We start from the raw sequence: 16,255 nt of genomic DNA on the forward strand, positions 1-16,255 counted from the left end.
GCGGGCCTAGCTGCTCCGTGGCATGTGGGATCCTCCCGGACTGGGGCACGAACCCATGTCCCCTGCATCGGCAGGTGGACTCTCAACCACTGCGCCACCAGGGAAGCCCGAACACAAATTTTTAATGGAGCTTCTAGATATACCAGTTTGCAGGAAAAACTGGTGATAGAGGAACATGTTAAATGACACAAAGAGGATATGCTATCCAAATTCAGAAAGTGAGAAAGATGACCTAATCTCTTTAACAAGTAAGTGGCAGTTAAAATGAAAGAGTTTAACAGCATAAACTGTTATACATAAGACCCTTAAGGACCACACCAACCAAATGCAAAGTATGTGTCTCACTAGAATCCTGATTTAAGCAAACCAAGTAAAAAGACATCTTGAAAAGTTTTTTAAAATCTATTTTTACTTATAGAAAAGTTGCCATAGTACAAAGAATTCCCACATACCCTTCACTTAGATTTCCCCAAATGTTAACATCTTATTGCATCTACTTTATCATTCTCTCTCTATATACATACCCATATTAGGGGTGTGTGTGTGTGTGTGTGTGTGTGTGTGTGTGTGTGTGTGTGTGTTTTCTTTTTTTTTTTTGGGCTGCACTGCATGGCATGCAGGATCTTAGTTCCCTGACCAGGGATCAAAGCCGGGCCCCTGGGTTTCCCTGGTGGCACAGTGGTTAAGAATCTGCCTGCCAATCCAGGCGACACGGGTTTGAGCCCTGCTCTGGGAAGATCTCCCATGCTGCGGAGCAACTAAGCCCATACGCCACAACTACTGAGCCTGCACTCTAGAGTCTGTGAGCCACAACTACTGAGCCCACGTGCCACAACTACTGAAGCCTGCGTGCCTAGAGCCCGTGCTCTGCAACAAGAGTAGACACCACAATGAGAAGCCTGCACACCACAACAAAGAGTAGCCCTCCGCTCGCCACAACTAGAGAAAGCCCATGCACAGCAACAAAGATCCACTGCAGCCAAAAAAAAAAGCCAGGGCCCTTGCAGTGGAAGCCCGGAATCCTAACCACTGGACGGCCAGGGAATTCCCCATATTAGTTTTTTATTGCCAACAAAGTGCTCCTTTACCCTTAACAACTTCAGTGTGTATTTTCTAAAGACAAGAACATTCTTACACATACTACAGTACAATTGCTGAAATCTGGAAATTAATATGAATACCATAACATTTACTACAGACCTTACTCAAATTTTGCTAATTGTCCCACTAATATCTTTTACAGCAGAAGAGAACCATATTTTCTTGGTCCGGGATCCAATCCAGGATTACACAATGTGATACCTCTCTAGTCTTCTTTAATTTGGTACAGTTACTTCAGTCTTTGTTTTTCATGACCTTGATTTTTTGAAGAGTAAAGGCCAATTATTTGTAGATTGTCCCTCACTTGGGTTTAGTTGATGTTTCTTCAGTATATTCACATTATACATTTTGGGGAAGAACCCTGAAAAGGGATGTTTTGTCTTCCTCATTGCATCTTATCAGGAGGCATACAATATTTGTCCTGTAACTGGTAATGTTGTAAAAAGACATCTTTGGGACAACTAAGGAAAACTGAAAACATATGATATTAAGAAGTTATTGTTAATTTTGTTAGATGTCATAATGGTATTGTGGTTGTTTTTAAAAAAGTACTCATCTGTTAGCCATATATACACTGTAGGGGAAAGTGAAGTTATTTGGCTTGATGTCCATTTCTAGGGAGTTTAATAACTCCAGGTGGAAAGCAATAATAATACCATAGTCAGATTTTGATTTTTCCGAAATAGTGTCCGATTTGTGCATCATCCAGGACTTTGACCACTGTTCCTCTCTTCTGTGGCTCCTCTTTTGGTCACTACATTCAGAGCTGACCCAGTGTAGTACAGAAAGCACACGTCTGTCAAATTTTGTGACTTGCTGGATGACGAAAGCCTGTGGGGAAGAGACTGAAACTACTGGTTGAAATTAGGTTTATAAATAATTTGAACATTTCACTTCTTTGTGATTGGCACGTCTTCCTTATTATAGATAAATATGAGTCTAATGAAATGAGATCATTTACAATGATCACATAACAAAACTTCAGAGCCCATATACAAAAAGTCTTCATTTTATTTAGTTTCTACTTTATTTTTGGGAAAAAAATTAGTTTTTTAGAAGTTTATTTTGGACTTCCCTGGTGATGCAGCGGCTAAGAATCCGCCTGCCAAAGCAGGTGACACGGGTTCAATCCCTGGTCCGGGAAAATCCCACCTGCTGCAGAGCAACTAGGACTGTGTGCCACAACTACTGAGCCCACGCTCTAGAGCCCACGAGCCACAACTACTGAAGCCTGAGAGCCTAGAGCCTGTGCTCCGCAACAAGGGAAGCCACTGCAATGAGAAGCCCGCGCACCACAATGAAGACCCAAGACAGCCAATTAAAAAAAAAAAAAAAAATTTTACCAAAGACTAATCCTTTGCTGATGTTCAAATTTAAAGTATTCTTTTGCATCTGTCTCATTGGAGAAAACATGAAACATTGCTTATGTGGCAGTTTCTTCTAGTTTTTCAAGGACTCATGTAGTAGCAACTGGTTCAAAATACTGCTTTGTTTCAAAGCGTGCAGTTTAGATGTATCTTCACTAATGATGGCGATATTTCCATTTTGTTCCTGAGCTGTCAGGTCACTTTCACTGTCAGACAGGGTACATAGCAGAGTGTCATTTTCATAGGTTGGAAAATAATACCTGAAAACAACCACAGATATACTGAATAACCAAAACTATATATTATCCAGAAAATTTCTAGGCAGCTGAATGTACACATCACTATAATTTTGCTAGGTTTCTTGCCAACAATTTCAACTGCATTTTGCAAAGGCTGTAAGGGAGAGAACTCCTGAATTACTTTTACTTTGACCTTTACTGGCTGACATCAGTCTTACTATATCCTTGGTAGTTGGCAATTCAGCCTTGGCTTGATATCTACCATAACAAGACACTCACTCTCTTAAAAGGCAGCCTACTCCACTATCAGGCAACTCTAGCTATTAAATAATACCTCCTCGATAAAGCTAAAGATGACATCTCTCTCATTTCTACTCAAAGGGCCCGGTTCTTCCCTAAGGTTAACAAAGTTCAAATACAGTTACTCTTTCATACACTGCTCCTTTTATCAGTTGTATCTGATAAAAACAACTGCTTCTGCTTGTGAGGTTTTTTTTTTCCCACCCCCAACCTAATCATCACTATTTCCTTCATTATAAATTATCAAACATTAAAATATCTAAAGAATTTTAAGTCTATTACTCTGGTTCCTTCTCTGGACACACTTTGTAGTTAGTTCTGAAATCTAAAGGTTTCGACCTGAATGAGAATTATAGAACAGGGTCTCAGGTCAATCCAGGGCTGACCTTGCCTCTCATAAATCTGGGATTTTCTAAAGAGGAATTAAATAAAGGGATGAAATAATGGAGAAGGAGCAAAGACATGTATGTCTCGTTGAGCAGTACTCACTGTGGTTGATCCCATGTCTGTCTTTCAGGAAGCAGTGAAGTATGTTTAGCTTCCTCCATGTGAGTCCTTAAGTCTGCTTTGGACTTGAACTTCTCATGGCAGCCATAACATCTACATTGGTGAATTTGCCTCCGAATGAAATTGACTAGTTTCACTTGCTCATAGAAGTTCAGTCCTGAAAATGACAGTACATAGAACCATCAGACAACTGGTCAGACCCATTTTTGCATTTTTATAATTTTTTAAAAGAACCGTTTCTCTTTATTAACCAACCTGAAGAGGCAGTGCAGTTTTAAAGCATATTAATAGATATCAAATAATAACAGCCAATACTTATATAGGGCTTATGTGCTAGGCACTGTTCTAATCACTTGCCATGCATTAATGCGTTTAATCCTCGCAATACCCTATCATATAGGTGGTGTTACCGTATCCACATTATACATTAGGAAACTGTCCAGAATTGCACAGCCAGTAGGTGTAGAGCCAGGATTTGACACCAGGCTTTTGGCTCCACAGCCCATGTTCTTGACTATTAATCTATTACATATATAACATATACACATGCCTATAAGAGCGGTAAAGTAAAGTAACATGTCCAAGAGTCTAGGAAAGTAGTCGGTGAGTTGAGGTGTGGGAAGTGAGCTTTTTATGGTCTTGGATACATTAGCAAGTCAGTACTTTATGTCTTCATGACCCTAATCCTTCTATCATAGTGATCCAATTGGGTACATCTATAATAAATAATCTAGCTACACTACCAAGCAGCGCAGTAGGTGTTTTACACACTCTTATCCACTCTCTGTAACATTCTGCTGACCCGAGGCCCAATGTCACACAGCCAGTAAGTGCTAGAGCTGGAATATGAACTCTAGTGTGACTTCAAAATCCACGTTTTTTCCACTAGTCCCCACCACATTATGATATTAACCATTAACCTGTATTTTATTTGAAGCAATCATATATGTAGAAAAGAAGAAAGACTATATGAAACCAAAACCATATGTGAATATTATAGTTCAAAATGGTTGTGAATCACGGTTTCAGGCAGTTCTGTTGAGACCATCTGTGGAGAGACACATTTTGGCTGTGCACTCTCCAATCACAACTGTGCAACGCAGGCATCGTTTACGGGATGGTGTATAAAAAAATGCAGCATCATGGAAAACAACTTCCGAATCAAACTTACCAAGTTCTGACTTTATTTTGAGGAGATCAAATTCATGTGCATCCTAAAAAAAGGAATGAATATATCTGTGAGCATATAAATTATTTAATCTTTCAGGCTGAAGTTATAAACAGACAGCTTATTCACAGGAGTTTGAACACTGTAGAAACTCAGTCTCGGTTCATCATCTGCTTTTGAAGTCTTCGAAATCTAACTGCTTCCCCCCACATCCAACTGCTTTATAAAGCACAGTCCAAACAAGTCATGTCAATCAGTTAAAACATTTAATTGTTCACAGCTTGTATCTCCAGTCTTTACAAATTTACTCTGTATGCATTCTGCAGTCTGACAGAAGTGTCCTCAGTCGCTAGGTAAGATGTGGCCCTACTGTACTGTGTGTCTGGACTAGAATTATGAATATAGGTCTTTTGCTCCACAAGCAGATAGGTAATTTAAAAAATTCTGCTCTTCGTTTTATGCTGTCAAATACAGTGTTTAAATCTGCAAGTTTCTCTTCACTCATACCTTCCCACAAATTACATGTCTTGATTTTCACGATGCATAGACTTATTTTTATTCTGTTCCATCCCTGCAATCGCCCATCTGGGTAAATGCTTCAACTTATAAGCTCACAGAGAATAAAGACCGTCTAACTCCCCGTGAAGGTATTCAGTGTAGTATCACAGTCAGGATAATTAAGAATTCCATGATATGTTATCACTGAAAGTAACTGAGCAGAGGTTGAGGACACTAGTCAAGGATACTGCAAAGGGAATTCTTATACAGGATAGGGGGACCAAGGCTCCTTTCAATTCAAAGATACTAGGATATTATGAGTTACATTTAAACACTGGAAACTATACACACATACTAGTGGCAACCTGTTTCAGACAAAATGACTCTGTTTTCACTTGAGTAAATACCCATAGCCTTTTGAACACCTTGTCCTTGTTTTTATGAATGAGAATGGAATGAACATGGGTGAAAAAGGAGAGTCTGCTCCACTATGACAGAGCTGAGTGGCGAGAGGGGAGGGAGGGGACATCAGAATAATACAGTAATATTTTTCTATTACACTCAACTCTCTACTCCCAATATAACATAAAGATGGCCTCCAGAAAGGAAAGCGCAAACTGGAAATGTCCTCAAATTTCTTCTCTCCAAATACTTTTAACTGAAGGAGCTGCAAGACCACACCCTGTGCCCTCTCCACCTCCATGGCTCCCCCACCCCCATTTCCCCCAAGGGCTCTGTAAACGGCATCTTTTTCTCTTTCTGCTCTCCTTGTTCACCAGCATGGGAAGCACTGGAAAAAGACTCAGAACCTGTCCGTAACCTGGGTATTGTTAATCGTGGTTGCAGATCCCACAGTCTAGGCCAGAACTATCTCATAAGCATCTCAGAGGTGGGATGGCATCAGTGGTCTGTGAAATCCCAAACTAACAGTTCACCCAGGTCCAGTCAGTTGTACTTAACCGCCCTGAGTTCTAGTTCTCCTCCATGGACCTGCCCTGTCTCTTCTGTTTTGCTTATAGCACTTTTAGGAAGGGGAAAATAATTGAGAAACTAAAGGTGTAAGATGATGAGGCTGCAGTTATCATCAGCTTCTCCCTGTTGGAACAACGAAACAAAATTCAAATGAATAAAAGCGTCTCACCTCCATGTGGACACATAATTTCTCAATTGTTTCTGCTTGCTTTTCACAAAATAGGCAGACAGCAGAGAGAGGGTGTTCTTCCCAATCAGACCAGTCACTGTGTTAGAAAGAAAACAGCAAACATGGAGATTCTCTTCATTAAGAGGGCGTCCTGCACAGTGACTTGGTATTACTTTCTGCTCCCTAGGAAACCCTGCCATTCTCTTTCAACTCTGACATTTCTGTAAAGACTGTCATATCATATTATGACTTTTTGATACAGTTTTTGAAATTCAAAGTAGCACCATGAAATTAATATAAATAGCAAACAGGTGCTGCTCCATTTTCTTACATTTGCCTCTCCGAGCAGCTATTTCACTACGAGATCAGTGCAATGTCTTTCTGAGAAAACCAGCTTTAATTTGCAGAGAAGATATATCAGGAAACGTATGCTCTCTCTCATTAACCATGACCACTAAGTGCGCATGCTGTGAGGTGCAGTGCTGGGAGTGTGTTTCTGCATGATAAATGGCGTATTTTAAAAAGGCAAACCCTTATCTATCATGTGGGAAATACTGATCATTTTAAATGGGGCAAAGTGTTAAATTTGATGGCAAATAGAGAAATCAAAAGGCATACAGGGCCCTTTTTACCATTTTCTCCCCTCATTGCATTTATTTTTTGAGATACTGTCAACTTTTTGTCATTCCTAAACCAGGAGAACCAAAATCCTGGGAGAGACAAAAGGCTGAACAGCTTTGAACGAAAAGAGAATGAATAACAGGGAATCCTTTTAGGTTGAAAAGAATACTTCTCAAGCTTATAATTTCAAACAAAGAAGCTGTGACTGTTTTACATTAGTCATCAACGGGATGAACACAGAACAAGGTTAACCTCCATTGAGTTATATTCACTACTCCAATGGCAAGCAGCATGGAGAGAGAGTTCAAAGATCATATCACTTTAAGGTCTAGGGACCAATGGACTAATAAGCAAAGCACTTTGGAATATATTTTTCTCTGAATTATATACTACCTGTGCGTTCAATGAATAGCTTTAGTAGCAAAACACCTATTTAGTTGGAATAACAGGTGCTTTAGTGATTCTTATGTCCAAGTTATTTTGGTATTATGATTATTATTTTTTATTGAAGTATAGTTGATTTAAAATGTGTTAGTTTCAGGTATACAGCAAAGTGATTCAGTTTTTTATATACATATGTATAAAATCTTTTTATATACATACATATATACATATTCTTTTATATACATATATATTTATATACATATATATTCTTCATCAGATTCTTTTCCATTATAGGTTATTACAAGATACTGAATAGAATTCCCTGTGTTATACAGTACGGCCTTGTTGTTTAGCAATTTTATATATAGGACTGTGTATCTGTTAATGCTGAACCCCTAATTTACCCCCCCTTCCCCCTTTGGTAAACATAAATTTGTTTTTTATGTCTGTGAGTCTATTTCTGTTTCCTAAGTAAGTTCATTTGTATCATTTTATTTATTTATTTAGTTTTTCATTTGTATCATTTTATTAGATTCCACATACAAGTGATATCATATGATATTTGTCTTTCTCTGTCTGACTTACTTTACTTAGTACGATAATCTCTAGGTCCATCTATATGGCTGCAAATGGTATTATATCATTCTTTTTTTTGGCTGAGTAATATTCCATTGTTTGTATACCACAAACAGTTTTTCCATTCAACTGTCCATGGACATTTAGGTTGCTTCCATGTCTTGGCTACTGTAAACAGCGCTGCTGTGAACATTGGGATGCATGTATCTTTTCTTTTTCTTTCTTTTTCTGTTTTGTTTTTGGCCACACCTCACGGCACGTGGAACTTCCCCGACCAGGAATCTTAACCACTGGACCACTAGGGAAGTCCCATTTATCTTTTCAAATTAGAGTTTTCGTCTTTTCCAGATATATGCCCAGGAGGGTGATCGTTGGATCATATGCTAACTCTATTTTTAGTTTTTTAAGGAACCTCTATACTGTTCTCCACAGTGGCTGCACCAAGTTACATGCCCATCAAAACTGTAGGAGGGTTCCCTTTTCTTCACACCTTCTCCAGCATTTATTATTTGCAGACTTTTTGATGATGGCCATTCTGACTGGTATGAGAAGTTATTTTGAATTCAAGTTTTTACTATATTACATGAAATGATGCATGGCTTAGACAGAGGGTTCTCTTTCGTTTTACTCTGTCTTTTCAGAATGGTAATTTTAAATCAAACTAAGGAACTGTTTTCCTTCTCTTAAACCACTGTAATTAAGTAGCATCAATAATAAGTCTTACTCTTCCTGATGATCTAGCAACTCCCGATCATCTTCTAGTTGAACTTCTTCCCAGGATTTTCCAAGTTCCTTTGTAGGAAGAACAGAAGGATTAGAGATAAACAGGAGGGGTGAAGGAGGAAGAGGCGAAAGGAGAAAGTAGACACAGAACTCAAAAACAAAACAAGACAGAACCCAAACGCAAATGGTTTTAAAATAATACAAGCAGAATATATTAAAGCTGTTATTTCACGGATAAGAAATGATAATCAAATTTTAGGATTTAGGATATATCCTAAATGGTTAGGATTTGGGATATATCCTAAATCAAACATTTTAAAAATATGCAAAAATGTTTAATAATATTTTCATATGTTTTTCTTTTTGAAGAAGCAGTAATAAGCTTTCAGTGAAATTCTTTTCTCTTAAATGTTAATCAGCATTTCTCAACCCTAGATCCACATAAGAATCTCTTGGGGATCTTTAAAAAAAAACCACTAATGGGCTTCCCTGGTGGCGCAGTGGTTGAGAGTCCGCCTGCTGATGCAGGGGACACGGGTTCGTGCCCCGGTCCGGGAAGATCCCACATGTCGCGGAGCGGCTGGGCCCGTGAGCCATGGCCGCTAAGCCTGTGCGTCCGGAGCCTGTGCTCCGCAACGGGAGAGGCCACAACAGTGAGAGGCCTGTGTACCGCAAAAAACAAACAAACAAAACCCCACTAATATCTTTTGACAGAGACTCTGAAACATCCTCCTAGCTGGACTCTGTTTCTATTTGAGGTCCCCTACAGTCTATTTCCCAGACAGCAGCCACAGTGAGCTTTCTAAAGGGTACCTCCCTGTTTGTATGACCCCTCCCAGGGCTTCTCACACACTCAGAACAAAATTCAGAGGCCTTACCATGGCTTATAAGGCCTCCATGTTCTGCCCTGGCTCCCTCTCCATCACTATGTCCCACCACTTTTTCTCTTGCTCAGCTGGCTCCAGCCAGACTGCTCTTTTGCTATTGCTTGAACACAGCAAGCTGACTTCCACCCAGCTACTTCTGTACTTGTCGCATCATCTGCCTGAAACACTGCTCCCTCACATATCCTAACATGGCTCAGTCATCCTGGTCTCTGCTTAAACGCTACTACCTCTTTTTCTGACTACTCTGTCTAAAACACCCCTCCTTCAAGTTACTTTTTATTCCTCTAGGATGTTTTATTTTTCTTCAAAGCATTGATCACACCCTGAAATCATTTTGTGTATCTATTTGTTTTCTTATTTGCTCTCTGTCTTTTCCACTAGAATGTCTGTTTGGACATGGCCTTTGTTCACTGTTACATTTCCAGAGCCGGGCACACAGTGGGTACTAGAAGTATATTTTGAATTGAATTTTAACTGAAAACATCTAAAAAATATGATGTCAATTTAGATCCTACCTCAAAAGGTTTCGTAATGTGGTTAAATAGTTAATGTATAAAAAGCACATGGTACATGGTACCAGGTAATAGTAGGTACTCAAATATCTACTCAAATCCCTTTTATCTCTTACAGTTCATGGAGGAGTTCCACCCTTTTAGGGCTATGTCTGGAAAATTTAGTCATAGTTTCAGAAAAACTTTATGTAGTCATGAGAAGGAATGATTTCTTTTGGCCCAACCATGTCTCTTTTATCCCTTGAGTCCTTTCTTTCTTTCTCTTGTCCTTTCTTTTCTCTCCACTCAATCTTCCCACCATGCCATGCAAAAGCAGACAGTGCATTAAAGAAGGATGTAGAAATACTAGTGGGCACTTTTTCAAGCAGTTAAACTATGGCAACTGTCAAGTCCAACCTCATCTGATATAATACAGATATCCTTCTTTTGGAAAAACATTACCAGAATTCACCTCATGAACAGTTGTTTTTTTCTAAAAAGGTATTCATTTAACTAAAAACAAAGAACTACAAGAGCCATTATGATTTAGAGAAAAGCTATCATTCATCAACTTAATGAGAGGTTTTGAAGCTGTCATTACCTATCAGCTAAATGACGCATAAACTCAGACATGCAGAGATTTACCATAACGTCATTAGAGATAGTTAATTTGGACTCTATAATGTACTTCCCAGAGTAGTCATGAAGTGTCTAAGCATCATTATGAACATCAAGAATGGCCTCACCATTGCCAACAGGATCCTTGTTAGATGGAATTTTTGGTGATGAATTAAATCTTTTATGTCTCTCTGGACTTGGACTAATACCCTGATGGGCCATTTGGGGTACTATCATTCTCAACAATACAGGCAAATGTTACTTATCAATAAATGTTTTGAGCCCCAAATGATGAAAAATATCTTTCACTGTCAAACTTCCAGTGTCAAAGCATTACTTTGCAGTTTTCTCAGTATTAAGTACAACACGGGGATTTATCTAGGCAATACAGCACTAACCATTTACCATTTGAGAGAAAAATGGAACTCTGTGTTCATTAGAATAGGAAACAAGTGATTTGCATGCGACAGCGGCTGAGACTTTCCTAGAGTGCTCTGCCTTGGTACAGTTAAATATATGACTTATTACAGGAATAAGACCCAAAGAGAAAAAAAATTTAGTCTCTAATTAAGACACTGTGCCTGCTAATGAATCATGTTAGGAAAGAAAAGAATATAAGAAAAACAAAGTTTGGAAGGCATGCCAGTAAAGATGTTCAGAACACTTCCTTCCTCAAACCTCTGCATCAGCTGGCTTATGATCAATGACAGGGTGCAAAAAAACATGGAAAAAACTTAACACGTGCTTACACAAGAAATCCACGAGAAACAGAAACAGTGTTTTAAATGTAAATATTAATAACTGCAGGAGAGAGAACTATAACAAAACTGAAAAACAGGTTAAGAGCCTACTTTTGTTACAAATGGCTTTGTGTATTTAAAAAATAAAAAAAAATTAAGTCAAAATGATAGTATCACTGTAAAAATAGTTCCCTTTAGAAAAATTTAGGGCTTGAAACGTGAGCACTTTAGGAATATGTAGGTGAAGCCTCAGTGATGATGTTAAGCAGTCTGCTGCCCTCTGAGGCAGGGGTATTTGAATGTGAAACTGCCTGGGACCTCGTCCCCTTAGCTTGCTCCACTCTCCACTGAACCCTTCTCTTTGTGAGAAAATAAAGCAAGAACTCTAAGTAGATAATCTAGACCATGCAAAAGACCTTTAATATACTTATTTGCAAGTCTGTTAATATTAAAAAACTGATATGAGTAATTAAACATGGAAATTATTTCACCCAAGAAAGAAAAAGGAATTTATCAATTTGCTGAGCTGAGAAGAGACCAAAAACAGCCTCTTGTCCCGACCAGGGATCGGGACACCTTTTATGGCTCTCCCACCTTTTATGACTCTCAGAGCGTATCTTGCCAGGAATATCCTGGATGCTTCCATTACTGCTGGTCTGAAAATTCTCCTTGGAGGTGAGACACTGTGGATGCATGACTCAACGACTATACAGATCTGCTACAGGAGAGGTTGAAACATTAACTCTGTACACACCATTACAAAGTGCTGAAATTAATGTGTTTACATGTCTGGTTCTCATACCAACCTCTAAATTCCTTGAAAGTAGTGGCTTAAATCAACCACCTGTTCTGTCATATTTTTCTTTCTGTTCCACCAGTGTTTGGTACCTAGAAGTCACTCAAACATTTGTAGAATGTATGCAGCCAATGAAATTGCTTCTGAAGGGAAGAGGATGTGAGAAATGGATGTGCAGACACCAGTTACTAACACAACAATTCAATCTTTTACCCACATCCACATACTTATGTCAACCTTTTCCCTCAGAGGAATAAACAATGAATGTCTCTCATTTCTTTTCTTTTTCTTTTTTTTAGCTTTTTAAAAAACAAAATGGGAATTCCCTGGTGGTCCAGTGGTTAGGACTCTGAACTTCCACTGCCGGGGCCCTGGGTTCAATCCCTGGTCGGGGAACTAAGATCATGCAACCCGCGCAGCGTGGGCAAAAAAGAAAAAACAAATCTTATTGTTGGCCTCAATGGGAAAGCATATAGCTAAGATGGCTAAGGTTGTGGGTTAGAGCCCTTAAGGAGCTGATTAGTTTTACCTTGACCTTGCTTCACTTTCTAGTTTGGTGTAAAAGACAATAGGCAAAAGTGTGTGTGTGTGTGTGCGTGTAGATCATTATGAATTTATCACCATTAATTGACCAAAAAACCCAATCCAAAGTATAAGAGGTAGGTACTACTATTATTTCAATTGTAAAAACTGAGGAAAAATTGAAGGAAACTGATGCAGAAAGCTCCAGCTATGTGACCCTGGGAAAATTACTGAACTTCTCTGTGCTGTAGTTGCCTAATCTATAAATGAGGATAATGACAAAACCTGTGTCATAAGGCTGTGGTTAAGAGTAAAAGACTTAATTTAAATACCAAAGACAGTACCTGGCACATATCAGGTACTCAAATGCTCCTAGTTAAAACCAAACCAAAAACTTCTACCGATATTACCCTAAAATGATTTAATTTTCATTTTATATGTTACTGAAGCCTTTACATTCTCTTGAAGCACTTCTCTCAAGTCATGATTCATCCCACATGAAATCTGGGCACTCTGTGGGCAGTACAATCTAGCACACTCATCTAGAGACAGCTGGTCCCAACGGATAATTTCAGTTTTCACAGTCACACTACTTGATGCCCAGGGAATGAAGTATCAAACTTTTCTAAAAGTGACAGCAGAATTTGAGTGAGCAGTTTCTTTGAAGTCTCCTCTAAAAGATAAACACCTCCAGCTATATACAATGTTCTGCTAGCCCCAAGCTCTTGACTATTAGTTTAAAAGAGCCCCAGAAGTGCTATTAAATTGCTTCCACAGCTTTCGGCAGTAGCTCAATATTTCTTAGAGTTAACACTGAAGTCCACCCCCTGTAGGATTGGGCTGGGCCCTGAAGCAGCGTTTGCTCTAGGAATTAACGACTGAGTGATTTCAAGAGAAGACTGAAAGACTCAAAGGGTGCCTTTGCCTGTAGCTAGTTGTAAAACATGTGTAGCAAACCATGGCGACCTCTCAGAGCCAATCTTCAGACACCCTTATTCCACTTGTTTCTCAAGGGGAATTTTCTTTTAATATGCTAAGGATTAGTTAGAACAGGCAAAAATTCTATCCTAAAGCAGAGATTTCCAACATAATTCAGAATATGCTTGTTTCTGTCCAATACATAAAATGGCTCATTATTATCAATTATGCTTTTCGTGGCCAATGGGTTCGGATTAAAATTCAAATTTCAGAGCAAAAAACAATTTCCATTTGCTTTAGAAAAGTGTCAGAACCAGAATTCCCCATCTTTTTTTTGAGCCTTAATTTTTAAAAAATATTTAAAATTTAATTTATTTTTTTACACTGCAGGTTCTTATTGGTTATCCATTTTATACACATCAGTGTATACATGTCAATCCCAATTGCCCAATTCATCACACCCCCACCCCCCAGCCACTTTCCCCCCTTGGTGTCCATACGTTTGTTCTCTACATCTGTGTCTCTATTTCTGCCCTGCAAACTGGTTCATCTGTACCATTTTTCTAGATTCCACATATATGCATTAATATACAATATTTGTTTTTCTCTTTCTGACTTCCTTTCCTCTGTATGACACTCTCTAGGTCCATCCATGTCTCAACAAATGACCCAATTTCGTTCTGTTTTATGGCTGAGTAATATTCCATTGTATGTATGTACCACATCTTCTTTATCCATTCGTCTGTCGATGGGCATTTAGGTTGCTTCCATGACCTGGCTATTGTAAATAGTGCTGCAATGAACATTGGGATGTAGGTGTCTTTTTGAATTATGGTTTTCTCTGGGTATATGCCCAGTAGTGGGATTGCTGGTTCATATGGTAACTCCATTTTTAGTTTTTTAAGGAACCTCCATACTGTTCTCCATAGTGGCTGTATCAATTTACATTCCCACCAACAGTGCAAGAGGGTTCCATTTTCTCCACACTCTCTCCAGCATTTGTCGTTTGTAGATTTTCTGATGATGCCCATTCTAACTGGTGTGAGGTGATACCTCATTGTGGTTTTGATTTGCATTTCTCTAATAATTAGTGATGGTGAGCAGCTTTTCATGTGCTTCTTGGCCATCTATATGTGTTCTTTGGAGAAATGTCTATTTAGGTCTTCTATCCATTTTTGGACTGGGGTGTTTGTTTTATTAATATTGAGCTGCATGAGCTGTTTATATATATTGGAGATTAATCCTTTGTCCAGTGATTCGTTTGCAAATATTTTCTCCCATTCTGAGGGTTGTCTTTACATCTTGTTTATGGTTTCCTTTGCTGTGCAAAAGCTCTGAAGTTTCATTAGGTCCGATTTGTTTATTTTTGTTTTTATTTCCATTACTCTATGAGGTGGATCAAAAAAGATCTTGCTGTGATTTATGTCAAAGAGTGTTCTTCCTATGTTTTCCTCTAAGAGTTTTATAGTGTCCGGTCTTACATTTAGGTCCCTAATCCATTTTGAGTTTATTTTTGTGTATGCTGTTAGGGAGTGTCCTAATTTCATTCTTTTACATGTAGCTGTCCAGTTTTCCCAGCACCACTTATTGAAGAGACTGTCTTTTCTCCATTGTATATCCTTGCCTCCTTTGTCACAGATTAATTGACCATAGGTGTGAGGCTTTATCTCTGGGCTTTCTATCCCGTTCCATTGATCTATGTTTCTGTTTTTGTGCCAGTACCATATTGTCTTGATTACTGTAGCTTTGTAGTATAGTCTGAAGTGAGAGAGTCTGATTCCTCCAGCTCTGTTTTTTTCCCTCAAGACTGCTTTGGCTATTTGGGGTCCTTTGTGTCTCCATACAAATTTTAAGATTTTTTGTTCTAGTTCCGTAAAAAATGCCATTTGTAATTAGATAGGGATTGCATTGAATCTGTAGATTGCTTTGGGAAGTACAGTCATTTTCAGAATATTGATTCTTCCAATCCAAGAACATGGTATATCTCTCCACCTGTTGGTATCCTCTTTAATTTCTTTCACCAGTGTCTTATAAGTTTCTGCATACAGGTCTTTTGTCTCCCTAGGTAGCTTTATTCCTAGGTATTTTATTCTTTTTGTTGCAATGGTAAATGGGAGTGTTTCCTTAATTTCTCTTTCAGATTTTTCATCATTAGTGTATATGAATGCAAGAGATTTCTGTGCATTAATTTTGTATCCTGCAACTTTACCAAATTCATTGATTGGCTCTAGTAGTTTTCTGGTGGCATGTTTAGGAATCTCTATGTATAGTATCATGTCATACGCAAACAGTGACAGTTTTACTTCTTCTTTTCCAATTTGTATTCCTTTTATTCTTTTTCTTCTTTGATTGCCATAGCTAGGACTTCCAAAACTCTGTTGAATAATAGTGGCGAGAGTGGACAACCTTGTCTCGTTCCTGATCTTAGAGGAAATGCTTTCACTTTTTCACCATTGAGAATGATGTTTGCTGTGGGTTTGTCGTATATGGCCTTTATTATGTTGAGGTAGGTTCCCTCTATGCCCACTTTCTGGAGAGTTTTTATCATAAATGGGTGTTGAATTTTGTCAAAAGCTTCTTCTGCATCTATTGAGATGATCATATGATTTTTTTTTGATCATATGATTTTTATTCATCATTTTGTTAATATGGTGTATC

General features: G+C 38.5%; 1 protein-coding gene across 5 annotated transcripts in view; it reads right to left on the reverse strand.

The window, feature by feature from the left end:
- Positions 1-16,255, reverse strand: part of ZNF277 (zinc finger protein 277) — a 130,987-nt gene that overhangs the window by 13,026 nt on the left and 101,706 nt on the right. For 2 of the 5 annotated variants that reach the window (XM_027102156.1, XM_027102160.1), the window contains exons 8-12: positions 8,627-8,694; positions 6,322-6,418; positions 4,686-4,728; positions 3,497-3,671; positions 2,524-2,728 (exon numbers count right to left, since the gene is read on the reverse strand). In XM_027102156.1, coding sequence (XP_026957957.1) covers positions 2,542-2,728; positions 3,497-3,671; positions 4,686-4,728; positions 6,322-6,418; positions 8,627-8,694 — 570 coding nt within the window. In that variant the 3' untranslated portion in view covers positions 2,524-2,541. Of the gene's footprint in view, positions 1-2,523; positions 2,729-3,496; positions 3,672-4,685; positions 4,729-6,321; positions 6,419-8,626; positions 8,695-16,255 lie in introns of those variants that run through there. The other 3 variants (XM_027102157.1, XM_027102159.1, XM_027102158.1) reach the window with 2 other exon arrangements.

This window comes from Aethalodelphis obliquidens, unplaced genomic scaffold, assembly GCF_003676395.1.
Source record: "Aethalodelphis obliquidens isolate GAN/ISIS:26980383/991018 unplaced genomic scaffold, ASM367639v1 scaffold5, whole genome shotgun sequence".
Classification (NCBI taxonomy): domain Eukaryota; kingdom Metazoa; phylum Chordata; class Mammalia; order Artiodactyla; family Delphinidae; genus Aethalodelphis; species Aethalodelphis obliquidens.